Source organism: Somniosus microcephalus, chromosome 8 (assembly GCF_052327205.1).
Source record: "Somniosus microcephalus isolate GS21.2 chromosome 8, FLI_Smic_1.0, whole genome shotgun sequence".
Taxonomy (NCBI): Eukaryota; Metazoa; Chordata; class Chondrichthyes; order Squaliformes; family Somniosidae; genus Somniosus; species Somniosus microcephalus.
In genome coordinates this window covers 8,658,314-8,673,283 of record NC_140994.1, presented here as the reverse complement: position 1 = coordinate 8,673,283, position 14,970 = coordinate 8,658,314, and the positions used below count along the sequence as shown (strand labels likewise).

The window sequence follows — 14,970 nt, the reverse complement described above, 5'->3', positions numbered from 1 at the left end:
TCTGCCAACCAGTTCTCTATCCAAGTCAGTACCTTACCCCCAATCCCATGTGCTTTAACTTTACACGCTAATCTCTTATGCGGGACCTTATCGAAAGCCTTCTGAAAGTCCAAATACACCACATCCACTGGTTCTCCCTTGTCTATTCTACCAGTTACATCCTCAAAAAATTCCAGTAGATTAGTCAAGCATGATTTACCTTTTGTCCGATCCGGTCACTGTTTTCCAAGTGCGCTGCTATTACATCTTTTATAATGGACTCTAGCATTTTCCCCACTACCGATGTCAGGCTTCTCTCTACCATCTTTTTTAAATAGTGGGGTAACATTAGCTATCCTCCAATCCATGGGAACTGCTCCAGAGTCTATAGAATTTTGGGAGATGACCAGCAATGCATCTACTATTTCTAGGGCCACTTCCTTAAGTACCCTAGGATGTAGATTATCAGGCCCTGGGGATTTATCGGCCTTCAATCCTGTCAATTTCCCTACAAATACTGATTTCATTCAATTCCTCCCTCTCATTAGACCCATTTGCTGTCTGGCCTTACCCATGAAGAATTGGGCAATTGGGAGTGATGCCGAGGAGTGGCTAGCGGGGAAGGGAGGGGGGGAGAACAGGAGTCTGCACCATCGGGGAGGATTTGTAAATGGTATATTAGCCTTTATTACAAAAGGATTGGAGTACAGGAAACTCTTTTTTATCCGGCACCGACGGGACTGGCGTGGTGCCGGTTTATCAAAAAGTCCGGATTACAAAGAGGTGTAGTAAAAGGTACGAGAGCCCCGTACACGGCCACAGATCCAGGCGTCCTTGTTGCATAGCAACGGGTGCAGGAACCCCGGTTACACGGCCACAGATCCAGGAACTGCCACTAATATGAAGTAAAACTTACCTGAACCTACTCCTGAATTTTGCCGGTTAACAGAGATTTCCGGTTATTTAGGTGCCGGTAAATCGAGAGTTTCCTGTATAAGAGTGAAGACGTCTTACTGCAATTATGCAGGGCCCTGGTGAGACCACGCCTGGAGTATTGTGGACAGTTTTGGTCTCCTTACCTAAGGAAGGATATATTTACCATAGAGAGAGTGCAACGAAGGTTCACCAGACTGGTTCCTGGGATGGGGGGATTGTCCTATGAGGAGAGATTGAGTAGACTAGGCCTATATTCCCTAGAGTTCAGAAGAATGAGAGGTGATCTCATTGAAACATACAAAATTCTTGACAGGGTAGATGCTGGGAAGATGTTTCCCCTGACTGGGGAGTCTAGAACTAGGGGGTCGGCCATTTAGGACTGAGATGAGAAATTTCTTCACTCGGAGGGTGGCGAATCTTTGGAATTCTCTACCCCAGAGGGCTGTGGAGGCTCAGTCACTGAGTATATTCAAGTCAGAGATCAACAGATTTTTGGATATTAAGAGAATCAAGGGATATGGGGGTAGTGCAGGAAAGTGGAGTTGAGGTAGAAGATCAGCCATGATCTTATTGAACAGCAGAGCAGGCTCGAGGGGCCGAATAGCCGACTCCTGCTCCTATTTCTTATGCGCTTATGAGCAGGGAGAAAACTGAAGAAAAAAAGCAGGACAAAAAAAAGGATGGAACACGAAAAGGCCATTGGGCCCATCGAGCCAGCTCCTCCCTGCCCCGTACGCTCTCCCCCCACTACGTACGCCCTCCCCCTCCACAGCCCATGCACACTCTCCTCAAACAGATATTAAATGTGCTACTTGACCTTTTTTTGTCCCTGTCTGGGGAAAGAGTGTCCTGTGCTCTGTGGTCCCCCCTGTTACATCTGGTGCCAGGTATGCTGGGCTCTGCTGTACAATACAGAGAGCCAAGTGCGATAGAGTGCAAATGCCCAGGACCAGCTACCCACAGCCGGGCTGGAGATCTACATTTTGCGATGGCATGGGTTCAGGTACACCTCGGAATGAGGGAGACATTGAGAGAACCGAGCTGCACTCTCTAATGGCAGACTAGCCTTAAAAATCGGATGGAATTTTAACCCAAATCCCAGAGCTCAGCGGGCTGTATTCTTAACATCCATCATTATTATTAGCGATGGATCCCAAATCTTGCTTTTTTTCCCCACCAGGGACATTGTTTAACAAACTCAGATCATCATTCAAAGAGAGAAGAGACAATTAAAAGCTTTCAGTGAGACACTTACCCAACACAGCACAGACCAGAGGGCGGGAGGGGATGTTCTTCTCTGCAGCCTTCTTCCGATGTCTCATAGGCTGCAAGGTAATTTAGAAGTCAAGAACAGACCGATGTTTAGGATCTTGAAGAGGCTATCAGTCCTTTTTCGAGAGATCAACTCCACCCTCCGCCTCCTCGCCTCACCCTCAATCTCTTTGCAAATGAAACACTCAAATCCTGTTTTCATTCTCATAGGGCAGATAGAAACTATTTCTGCTGGATGGGGAGTCCAGGACTAGGGGGCATAGTCTAAACATTAGAGCCCGACCTTTCAGAAGTGAAATTAGGAAACACTTCTACACACAAAGGGTGGAACTCTCTTCCGCAAGCGGCAGTTGATGCTAGATCAATCGTTAATTTTAAATCTGAGATTGATAGATTTTTGTTAACCAAAGCTATTAAGGGATATGGGGAAAAGGCGAGTATATGGAGTTAGGTCGCAGATCAGCCGTGATCTCATTGAATGGCGGAACAGGCTCGAGGGGCTGAATGGCCTCCTCCTGTTCCTATGTCTCTCCCAGGAGATCACATGGTCTCGAGTGGGGTGGGGTGTGTCTATATTGTGATGCGCAAGGTATCAGAATTGTGTGGGGACGGGCTGGATGGACCAGAGGGTCTTTACCTGTCCGTCGTTGTTCCGATGTTCCAAGTGTTTCTCTTCTTTCTCTCGCCCACCTGGCTGAGGTTTCTCGTTCTTTATCACTGTTCCCCCGGCCCCTCCTTTCTTCCTCATACTCTCGAATAAGGGAAAGGCTCATGGGAGCAGACCAATCCCAGCAGTCACAGCACAACTGAAAAAGCTCTATTACAAGTACAGGGCGTTGTGCATTGAACTGCTAAACCAGGAAATACCAGTGCAGTTTCTTCAGGAGGGAGAAGCCGATTTTCTTTTGCTGCTGAGATTGGGACCTCCTAGTCAGGGACTAACGTGCAAGTGTCCCTGGCCGGGAGGAACCAAAACTGGTTTCTCCTAGTCTACCAGGAAACAATATGGGAGTGCAGGTGTTACAGGCTCGAGGGGCTAAATGGCCTCCTCCTGTTCCTATTTTCATTATTGCAATACTCGCTCGACTCTGATCAAAATGAAGTTGTTTTAATAAGTTGAGGGTCTACGGAGAAAGCAGTAACCCACCGATAAAGAGGGTCGAAGTGAGACCAAATTTGCTGGTAAAACACAGCAGGTCCATTGTATGTGAGAAAAGAACAGTAACACGTTGAGTGGGGATCAGTACTGCGAACTCTGACGGGGTCCTCAAGGGTCTCTACCCAAAATATTAACTCTTTGTTCTCTCTCAGCTGCTGGTTGATCTGCCGGGTATTCCCAGCGTTCCCAGGTTTCCCTTCAGCTCGAAGTGCAGACTACTTCTTACAAGGGCCTGTGAATGAAAGGAGAGTGCCCGGGGTCTGCCTTTCATCTCTCAGACCTGGGATGAATTAGTATTTGTCATCTGCCTAGAACTGTCCTGTGTGAAGCCAGTTTAAGCAGCTTCTCAACTTGCTAGTGAACAAAACTGCATCTATTTATCAATGGGAAAATGTCATACTGCTGTAGGAGGGAGCATTCGCCCAATGTTGGTTCTGAGGCCCATTGTTTGATAAGTGTAGAGGGAGCTTTAATCTGTATCTAACCCGTGCTGTACCTGCCCTGGGAGTGTTTGATGGGACAGTGTAGAGGGAGCTTTACTCTGTATCTAACCCGTGCTGTACCTGCCCTGGGAGTGTTTGATGGGACAGTGTAGAGGGAGCTTTACTCTGTATCTAACCCGTGCTGTACCTGCCCTGGGAGTGTTTGATGGGACAGTGTAGAGGGAGCTTTACTCTGTATCTAACCCGCGCTGTGCCTGCCCTGGTAAGTGTTTGACGGGACAGTGTAGAGGGAACTTTACTCTGTATCTAACCCGTGCTGTACCTGCCCTGGGAGTGTTTGATGGGACAGTGTAGAGGGAGCTTTACTCTGTATCTAACCCGTGCTGTACCTGCCCTGGGAATGTTTGATGGGACAGTGTAGAGGGAGCTTTACTCTGTATCTAACCTGTGCCGTACCTGCCCTGGGAGTGTTTGATGGGACAGTGTAGAAGAAGCTTTTCTCTGTATCTAACCCGTGCAGTACCTGCCCTGAGAGTGTTTGATGGGAAAGTGGGCACCTATAGAGGAAGATATTCTCTTCCCCTCCTTGAAGAACATGCAAATTGAGACCAGGAAGACATACTAATCCTCAGAATGGGAAGCACTCACTGTGTCTGAGGCTGATAATCACCGGGCTCAATAAGAACTCTACGTGGCCTGAAATGCCTGGCCTCCTCTAAGGGCAGTGTAAAGGAGAGGTTAAATCCGAAATAAAAGCAGAAAATCCTGGAAATACAGGTCAGGCAACAACTGAAAGATAAAGGACAGGTTAATATTTCACGTGGGACCCTACTTGTACAATATTTCTAGGCAATTCCTAATTATACTTCATGTGCAGTATTCACTGGGGGGGTTTTTTATGTGCAGATGAGGTGGCAGTTAAGCACCTTCACAGCTGGGCAGACTCCCCATTGTTCCCATGTTCTGACAAGTATTCACCAGTGCCAACCTGTGAGGGTACTTACGCCCAGAGTTATCTTGCCCCTTGATGATGAATTCTCCTAATGCTACCCGGAAAGACTGGTGATTGAAGGACTAAGTCAGCGATGCCAGATATTGCTACAGTGGGGGAACTGTTCACCCAGCACCTCTACCTCGATACTCACCATTCTGTGCAAGTTGACCCGGAAGTTCATGTTGTCGTCATGTAGGAAGGCGTTAGCGTACTGGTCCTGTAACAGAGCAAAGACAAGCCAGAAAACATTGAGAAAGGGTCTAAAGCATGGCCTTAAAGAGCGAGTATCACTAGAGCAGTGAGGTCAGGACTGAGGCATATTGTTGGAGCACAGTATATGGAGCTTTACTCTGTACCTAACCCGTGCTGTACCTGCCCTGGGAGTGTTTGATGGGACAGTGTAGAGGGAGCTTTACTCTGTATCTAACCCGTGCTGTACCTGCCCTGGGAGTGTTTGATGGGACAGTGTAGAGGGAGCTTTACTCTGTATCTAACCCGTGCTGTACCTGCCCTGGGAGTGTTTGATGGGACAGTGTAGAGGGAGCTTTACTCTGTATCTAACCCGTGCTGTACCTGCCCTGGGAGTGTTTGATGGGACAGTGTAGAGGGAGCTTTACTCTGTATCTAACCCGTGCTGTACCTGCCCTGGGAGTGTCTGATGGGACAGTGTAGAGGGAGCTTTACTCTGTATCTAACCTGTGCTGTACCTGCCCTGGGAGTGTTTGATGGGACAGTGTAGAGGGAGCTTTACTCTGTATCTAACCCGTGCTGTACCTGCCCTGGGATTGTTTGATGGGACAGTGTAGAGGGAGCTTTACTCTGTATCTAACCCATGCTGTACCTGCCCTGGGAGTGTTTGACGGGACAGTGTAGAGGGAGCTTTACTCTGTATCTAACCCATGCTGTACCTGCCCTGGGAGTGTTTGATGGGGCAGTGTAGAGGGAGCTTTACTCTGTATCTAACCCGTGCTGTACCTGCCCTGGGAGTTTTTGATGGGACAGTGTAGAGGGAGCTTTACTCTGTATCTAACCCGTGCTGTACCTGCCCTGGGAGTGTTTGATGGGGCAGTGTAGAGGGAGCTTTACTCTGTATCTAACCCGTGCTGTACCTGCCCTGGGAGTTTTTGATGGGACAGTGTAGAGGGAGCTTTACTCTGTATCTAACCCGTGCTGTACTTGCCCTGGGAGTGTTTGACGGGACAGTGATACAAGTGTTTTATGAGAGCTCGCAGTAATATGGGAGTGCAGGTGTTACAGGTGCTTTGCACTTACCTCTGCGATACAGGTGAGGATGATTAGGCAGAGTTTGGCACTGTTCAATCGATGCTCATCTGAAAGGAGAATGCACGGCATAAACTGGAGATTCAAAGTGGCAGCAGTGAGGCAGCCATTGTAGGCACTGAATGAGGGAAGCTATCTGTCCCACGCAACTGTCGAGAGCCCTGAATGTGAGCTCGGTAGGAGGTGGGGTGGCTGGGGGCAAATCAGACATGTTTCTGCTCCTGATCACTGTCCATGACCCACACTGAAAAGTACACGTGTGTAGATGTCAGAGAGAACAGGATTGGGCTCAGCTGTAATGCATGCCACAGCTGAATAGCTAACACTCTCGGTCTAAGAACACACAAAGATAGAAAGACTTGCATTTCTACAGCGTCTTTCACGGCCTCCAGACGTCCCAAAGCGCTTTACAGCCAATTAATAATTTTTGAAGTGTGGTCACTGTTGTAATTTAGGAAACGCGGCAGCCAATTTGCGCACAGCAAGCTCCCACAAACAGCAATGTGATAATGACCGAATCATTTGTTTTTCGTGATGTTGGTTAAGGGATTGACCAGAACACTGGGTCTACTCTCCAGCTAGTCATCAAATAGTGACCGTGTGATAATTTTCCTTCACCAGAGAGCGCTGACAGGGCCTCGGTTTAACGTCTCATCCGAATGACAGCACCTCTGACAGTGCAGCACTCCCTCAGTACTGCACGGGGAGCGGCGTGCTCAAGCGCTGCATGAAGCCACGACCTTCTGACTCCGAGGAAAAGAGTGCCGCCACTGAGCCAAGCAGGCACCTTAGTGGGCACGGGGGGGGGGGGGGGGGCAGCGCCTGTGGAACCAGTACCGGAACACAGGATTCAGCGCATTCAGAACAGGGCGGGGGGGTAGAAAACTGCTAAAAATAAAACAAAAATCACTTTCCGTTTGCACACGAGAGGAGCGATTACCACTGCCCCAGATCAGTCACTGCTTGCTGCAGATAATGAGTGGAGACGACGGACTCGGAGCAGCAGTTACAATTCATGTCACTCGAGAAGGCATTGTACAGAAACTGGCTGCACTCCAGCAGTTTGAAAGCATAAACAATAACAAGGGACGACTGAGTCACCAGCACAGCTCCGCTTATTGTCCTTTACAACATTTAGAATGATACGGCACTCCAACGGACTCGCCCCTTGCCCTTTCACAATGCTGGAAATGCACAGAGCGCTCGCTGGGAGATAATAACAGAAGCTCATTTATATTGGAGAACAAACTGGCATCGGCAAAGTGTTAAACCCACAGGCTTTATTCCAGTGCAGGAGGACACTGAAACCGAGTCAATCGCAAGGCTGAAGAGGGAATTAGATAAACACTTGAAATATCAAAAGGTGGCCGGGAAAGGACTTGGTGGGAAGCTGGCACAGATACAATGAGCCAAATGGCCTCCTTGCCGTGCCGAGATTTCTATATGCAGCCCAGGAATCAAGGATCCCAATAAACCACACAAAGACATGAAGCCCATAATAAATGTTTAAAGTGTAACACAATGCAGATGTTCCTACTGGGCTGCACTGACTCGCAGAGATAGTAGTGAAAGGAAAGGGCATAATGAAAGAAATTCGTCACACGTTTCCCGGTGATGCCAAGTGACTTTAAGCCTAAAAGTGCGAGGATGATTTACAGATGTGAAACGGGCGCAATAATTCAATTCAATTCAATTTTATTTGTCATATATGCAGCAGACGTGTGTACTGCACAATGAAATGTTGATTTTTACGAGTCCTCCCAATAGCGTCCAATATGGCCGGCGACGTGTGTACGCGCGCACATTCTGAGCTGGGAGTGCGCCGCCCGTCATATTGGAATCCGCATCAAAAGAGGCGTCCAGGACCCGCGCCCGAGACAGGCGTGTGACCCTTGGCCTGGCGCCTGCCTGGTTTGATGGCCCCGTTACCAAACTGGTTTGCCCTGAACACAGCCAGCTCCAGGCTAGCTGCCTTCAGGAAAACCAGGGCTGCAGACGGACTAACCTTAGAGGGACCGGCACCAAGAAGGTACGTTCTTTTAAAAATACTAGCCGACGCCACGTTAAAACTCCGGGCCGCTGCCAACCACTGCTCACCTCCCCCTCCCAGTCGCTGACCCCACTCTCCACCGCTTACCCCCTCCCAGTTTCTGACTCCTCTCTCGATTGCTAACACCCCCCCGCCACAACGATTGCTGACCCCCTTCTTCCAAGGCCTACCTGAGGGTCACAGCCGGCGAAACAGTGGCCTGAAATTGAAACCCTCTTTGCCGGCGAGCTGCCCGGGGAGGCCCAGCACGGTTCCTGCAGTTCGCTAGCTTCATGTAAATGAGGCCAGAGGCCCAATATCGGGTGTGCCTTGGGCTGACCCGTTCCAGTGCCAGTGCCGGCCTGCACCGCTTTCTCACACAAAGGGCAGCGGAAATCTGGAACTCTTCCCCCAAAAGGCTGTGGATTCTGGGGGTTAATTGGAACTTTCAAGACTGAGATCGATAGATGTTATATTGGGTAAGGGTATCAAGGGATTTGGAGCCACGGCAGGTAAATAGAGTTGAGGTGCAGATTTAATGGAGGAACAGGCTCGAGGGGTTGAATGGCCTCCTCTTGTTCCTGTGAGACATTGGTACTAAATAGGTTCTGTACTCTTTCTTTTGCTTTCCTTACCTTTTGTGTCCTGCATGACAATGGAGCAATACTTGAGGAAGGTGATGAGGAGGTTACTGGTGTGCAGGTTTGGATCCAGTGGCAGTTCTGAAGAATTCATCACTGCAGTAGAGAGATGTCAAGGAATTAAATGAAAATCAATTCTACCTGAATGCCCAAGGTCAGTCCCCAGCCTGTACCGAGTCAGATGATCTGAGTCAGGATAACGCCTCAGCACCCCCAAGTTACATAGGATTACATGGGATATACGGCACAGAAACAGGCCATTCGGCCCAACCAGTCCATGCCGGCGTTTTACTCCACTCGAGCCTCCTCCCGTCTTTCCTCATCTATCAGCATAACCCTCGATTTCCCTTCTCCCTCATGTGTTTATCTAGCCTCCCCTTAAATGCATCTATACTATTCGCTTCAACCACTCCCTGTGGTAGCGAGTTCCACATTCTCACCACTCTCTGGGTAAAGAAGTTTTCTGAATTCCCTATTTGGGTCCCAGTCCTTGTCCCTTGCCCCTGTTGGAATGTCCACGTTCATACAGAATCATAGAATCTTACAGAGCAGAAGGTGGCCATTCGGCCCATCGAGCCTGTGCCGGCTCTTTGAAAGAGCTGTCCCATTAGGCCCATTCCCCCACTGCCCTTTCCCCATAGCCCTATAATTTTTTTCCCCCTTCAAGTATTTATCCAATTCTCTTTTGAAAGTTACTATTAAATCTGCTTCCACCGCCCTTTCAGGCAGCACATTCCAGATCACACCAACTCGCTGCATAAAAAAAATTCTCATCTCTCCCTTGGCATTTTTTGCCAATTATCTTAAACCTGTGTCCTCTGGTTACCGACCCACCTGCCAGTGGAAACCGTTTCTTGTGCCTTTCTACTTGGGCTATGGAATGCCACTAGCCAGGGTTGGATCATAGGTGTGCGAGACTCGATAGGTAATCTGGAGTTTTACTCAACTAGCATTGGGGGGGGGGGGGTCAGGTAAAACTGTGCAGAACTTCCCCTTAGGAAAGAAAGAAGAAAGAAAGACTTGCATTTCTATATCGCCTTTCCCGACCACCGGATGTCTCAAAGCACTTTACAGCCAATGAAGTACTTTTTGAAGTGGAGTCACTGTTGTAATGTGGGGAAAGTTGAGCAGAGAGCAGCGCAGGGCAGTGTGTGCGTCACCGCTTGGAGGAACTGATTGGATGGACGCCTGGCCTGTTCTTGTTCTGTACTTCCTTTCCTTCCTGTACATGTTCAAAGTGTCGGTGAGAGGCCTTCGGGGAGCAGGCGTTTTGTGTGGAGTCGCAAGTTCCTGTGACGCCATAAACGGCGCGTGGTGCCGACAGCCTCTGTGTCGCTCGGATTATGTGGCGGAGCCGGCACTCGACACAACATGGCGGCTCCCAGACTGCACCGGGAAATAATAGCGCTCCACAAAATAACTCCCATCAATACAACTCGGGATCGCTGCCCCTCTCGCTCAGGTGCTTTGGGTAGTGGACAATGTTCCTCCTAATTTTATTTTGGGTGCGTGGTTTCTTTACTGGGCTGCGCGGCCCATTCAAAATTCCGCGCATACGCGAAATCTCCCATTCAAAAGCCGCAAAGTGTCCTGCGTGGGACCTCCAGACAAGCTGCGCGGCTTGACGAGATCGTTGGCAGTGGGTCACTGATGGGGAAGATCCCAGGTTTTTGCCCCACTTCTCTGTGCCCAGTTGCCTGACCGCTGCCAAGGTATCAGTGGTGGCGCTAAAACTGGCCTCAGTGCCTGCTGGGTGGGGGATGGGGGAGGAAGAAAGCAACAAGGGTTCCCACTCCTGATCAGTATCCAGTCAACCCTCGCTGGAAAGTGTGTGGCGATATCGAGCTAAGGGCAGGGTTAGACCGCACCCCTCCCTCACCCCGCGTAACCGCCCACAGTCAAATAGCACAGCCGGGGCTCCCACTAGGTGAACAAACAATTGGGTAAAATATTGGAGGCAGCCGGTCGGTCCCGGGAGCCCGGGCAAGAGTCAGCGCCTTCAGGAGAGGAGGGAAGAGCAAAGTCGGAAATAGGAGAAAGTGAATAACTTTAGGAAGGCTTACCGTCGGATGAAGGAGGCGTGGTTCCTAAGGGCGTGGTCGGAGTTGTCGGCAGTGTTGGTGTCGTTGGAATACTAACCAGCCCCATTTCTGGGTGGCTCTGAAGTTAATAAAAACAACATCGCAGTTAGAGACTTTATCTCAAACACACCTAAGCACCTTTACATTCACGGACCATTACCGTGGCTCAGTGGGCAGCACCCTCGCCTCTGAGTCAGAAGGTTGTGGGTTCAAGTCCCACTCCAGAGACTTGAGCACAAAAATCTTGGCCGACACTCCCAGTGCGGTGCCGTCTTTTGGATGTGATGTTAAGCGAGGCCCCGTCTGCTCTCAGGTGGATGTAAAAGATCCCACGGCACTATTTCGAAGAAGAGCAGGGGAGTTCTCCCCAGTGTCCTGGGGTCAATATTTATCCCTCAATCAACATCACTAAAACAGATTATCTGGTCATTATCACATCGCTGTTTGTGGGAGCTTGCTGTTGCAAATTGGCTGCCGTGTTACCTACATTACAACAGTGACTACACTTTAAAAAAAAGTACTTCATTGGCTGTAAAGCGCTTTGGGACGTCCTGAGGTCGTGAAAGGCGCTGCAGAAATGCCAGTCTTTCTTTCTGGAGTACAGGAAAATATAAGTTTCTTCATACTGCACTGTGTCCTCTGACACAACGTATAAAACATAACTTGCAGTCGTACCTTGAAACACAGAGGGGTAAACACGCAGTTTTCAGCTTTGGGATCACTGGATAGTGATCAGGAGCAGGAAGCCTGGCTGATTTCATTTACCATTTCTTAGCCATGGAACATGGAGGGCTGTCAAAGCACCACTTCTGCCATCCTGCCCGAGGTCAGCACAGTCCAGGGCTGTTTGATTTAGCACTGGGGCAGTGCACTAAAGCCACTGGGAGAGCCGCCTCGGTGGATTTTGATCAGTGTATCGCGGTGGCTTCGGAGCAAGGTCGGCACACTCACCTGCGCTAATACTGTGATGAAGTTTCTGTTTAAGTGAACGGCTTCGTACAGTGCCAGCAGGATAGCCTCGTTGGTCCTAGATTGGAAAAAGCACACAGGCAACCAGCAGTCAAACAAAAATAACAATGACTTATTCAACAACCACCACTCACATTTATCCTGTGCCTGCCTTTAATGTAGTAAAATGCCCCAAGGCGCTTCACAGGAGCGTAATTCAGACAACAACTTGACACCGAGCCACATATGGAAATATTAGGACAGGTGACCAAATGCTTAGTTTTAAGTTATAAGGAGTGTCTTAAAGGAGGAGAGGTAGAGGAGGAGAGGTTTAGGGAGGGATTTCCAGAGCTTGGGGCCCAGGCAGCTGAAGGCACGGCCACCAATGGTGGAGCGAAGGAAATCGGGGATGGGCAAGAGGCCAGAATTGGAGGAGCACAGAGATCTCGGAGGGTTGTAGGGCTGGAGAAGGTTACAGAGATAGGGAGGGACTATCCCTCATCCTTGTGTTTAAACAGAATCTTTTTCCTGACCCATCTTAGTAAACGGTGCACTCTTTATTTTGTAATTGCTTTACTATTTTCTGTCCGAATATTAATTCTCAATGTAGTTCCATTTGTGATTCCCCTGCTCGAATCGCTGACTATTCCTCTTTCTCAGACTATCCTGCTTTCCCATACAACTTAGTGCTGTTCCATCATCCCCCTCTCAGCCAACGTAAACAGATTAATTGGACAATCATTTAATTCCTGGGATCCTGCTGTGCATCAAAATGGCTGCCAAGTTTGCCAACATGACGATGCAATGTAATTCGAATTTTGTTACGTGCCTTGAGGCATTTGAGAGACTTGGCAAAGTATTCTACTAACGTAATTCTTTTTCTGTTTTGAATCTGAAATTGTAAGATATTTTAGTTTCAATACCTTTAAGATCATCGTTTATTAATATGGTGACGAGCACAAGTCCCAGAGGGAGACGCCACCAGTTACTCCTGTCCAATGCAACAAGCACAGATCACAACTTTATAGTTACCCTATTATTCTGACGATTATTAACTAATTTACAACGTCCACTTTTTCCTCTTCCAACGGCTCTTTAGCCTCAAGTCCCTTGTGAATGATCTTAACAATTCCAATAATTCTTTAGTTATACTGCAGAGCTGATTTTACAAAGAGATTGCAGAACACTGCCTGAGGGCTCTGTGGAAACTGTTCCAAGAACTTCAAAAGCATAATTCAGCCTGTTCCGTCCTTAATCCGTCCATGACTACCTCAGTTATGGTCCACCGCCCAAGCCAAGATCTCCATACTTTCTTTCATGTGAATCAAACAGATCTGTCAATGCCTCTGTAAACCTTTTTGGCAGGTATTAATCTAGTTCCTTTAAATGCACCAATTGGTCCAGAATTGACTACTTTCCAGAAGTCTATTCAAGTCTCCATTACCCTGTTTTGGGCTGGGGGGGGCGGGAGGAGGGAGCAAGTCGACAGCACCTCCAAAACCCGCGACCTCTACCACCTAGGACAAGGGCAACGGGCGCACGGGAACACCATCACCTGCAAGCTCTCCTCCAAGTCACAATATATCGGCCGATCCTTCATCGTCGCTGGGTCAAAATCCTGGAACTCCCTCCCTAACAGCACTGTGGGAGCGCCTTCACCACACGGACTGCAGCGGTTCAGGAAGGCGGCTCACCACCACCTTCCCAAGGGCAATTACATCCCATGAATGAATAAAGTGACCTCTTGACTCAGGCAAGGCTTGTGAATCTGTGCTCACTATTGAGGCTAAGCAACCTGCTCACCTCACGTCTAACTTCTCTCTTACTTTCACGGTTCTTAAAATCTACATCACATCTCCAGCAAAAACAGATTCTGCCTCCAGCGTCTTTCTGTTCACACTGCCCTTTGGATGAGCCATTAAACAGAGGCCTCATCAATCTATTCCGGAGTGGCACCATTTGAAAAGGAGCAATGAATTTTCCCAGCATCCTGGTCAATATTCTGTCCTCATCCAACACGACCAAATAAACACAGATTAACTGCTGAATCGTCTCATTGCTGTTTGTGGGATCTTGCTGTGTGCCAATCGTGCTAGAATTCCCTACCTGGCATCCAATGCTCCCTCTAATCTTTGTTTTTTGTGCGCGGTCCCTTTAAATTTGCTGTGCGGTATCCCTTCCAGCTTGTAAGTAGCCTGAACAGGACCTCACGATTGATGCGCTGCCACACACCTGAGGGGGTATATTGCGGACATAGAAACATAGAAGATAGGAGCAGGAGTAGGCTATTCGGCCCCTCGAGCCCGCTCCGCCATTCAATGAGATCACGGCTGATCATCCAAATTCAGTACCCTGTCCCTGCCTTCTCCCCAATCCCTTTAGCCTTAAGAAATAAATCTAACTCCTTCTTGAATATATTTAATGAATTGGCCTCCACCGCCTTCTGTGGTAGAGAATTCCACAGGTTCACCACTCTCTGGGTGAAGAAATTCCTCCTCATCTCTGTCCTACATCATCTTGTCTCTGAGTCTGAAGGTCATGGGCTCAAGTCCCGCTCTAGAGCCTTGAGCACCTAATCTAGGCTGCCACTCCCAGTGCAGTACTGAGGGGAGTGCTGCATAGGAGTGATTATCAAACTAAATTTGGCACCGAGCCATGTAAGGAGATATTAGGACAGGTAGGTTTTAAGGAGCGTCTTAAAGGAGGGGAGAGGGGTGGAGAGGCAGAGGAGGTCTCTCTCTCTCGCTCTCTCTCTCTCATATTCTTGAGCGCATGTCTTTCTTTCTCGTGGTGCAGGTTTTTTTTTTTATTTTAACACCACCAGCATGGCAGAAAAGCGACATAAAAACTGACGGAGATGAGCTGCCGTTTGTAAACCCGTTTTACCTCACAATTATTGCCTCCGCTCTCGTCAAATGCTCTGGAATTGCTTCCGCTGGGGCAGATTCCAGTGGGGCCAGTTCACTGGGGTTGCCTGCTGAAGATGTCGGGCTGACAGGCCTATAATTCAGAGGACGGCCTTTCTGACCTTTCCGCCCCCCCCCCACTAAAAAGGAGAACTTTAACTCTTCTGCAGATCTTCTGCTGCTAATCCGCTGTGAAAAATTTGAGCCACAGTTCCTCACGCCTACCTTCAATTCCTCAGTGCTGAGTAATTCAGGCAGACTGGCGCGGGTGAAATGAAGGGGACAGAAAGTCAGGGTGCGG

At 48.8% G+C, this 14,970-nt stretch overlaps 1 protein-coding gene across 5 annotated transcripts in view; it reads right to left on the bottom strand.

Moving 5' to 3' along the window:
• armh3 (armadillo like helical domain containing 3) overlaps positions 1-14,970 on the bottom strand; it is a 169,908-nt gene that overhangs the window by 78,471 nt on the left and 76,467 nt on the right. For all 5 annotated transcript variants that reach the window (XM_085994197.1, XM_085994194.1, XM_085994198.1 and 2 more), the window contains 6 exons: positions 11,767-11,842; positions 10,798-10,894; positions 8,729-8,830; positions 6,056-6,114; positions 4,935-5,000; positions 2,171-2,240 (listed from right to left, as the gene is read on the bottom strand). In XM_085994197.1, the coding sequence (XP_085850323.1) occupies positions 2,171-2,240; positions 4,935-5,000; positions 6,056-6,114; positions 8,729-8,830; positions 10,798-10,894; positions 11,767-11,842 (470 nt within the window). The remainder of the gene's footprint in view (positions 1-2,170; positions 2,241-4,934; positions 5,001-6,055; positions 6,115-8,728; positions 8,831-10,797; positions 10,895-11,766; positions 11,843-14,970) is intronic.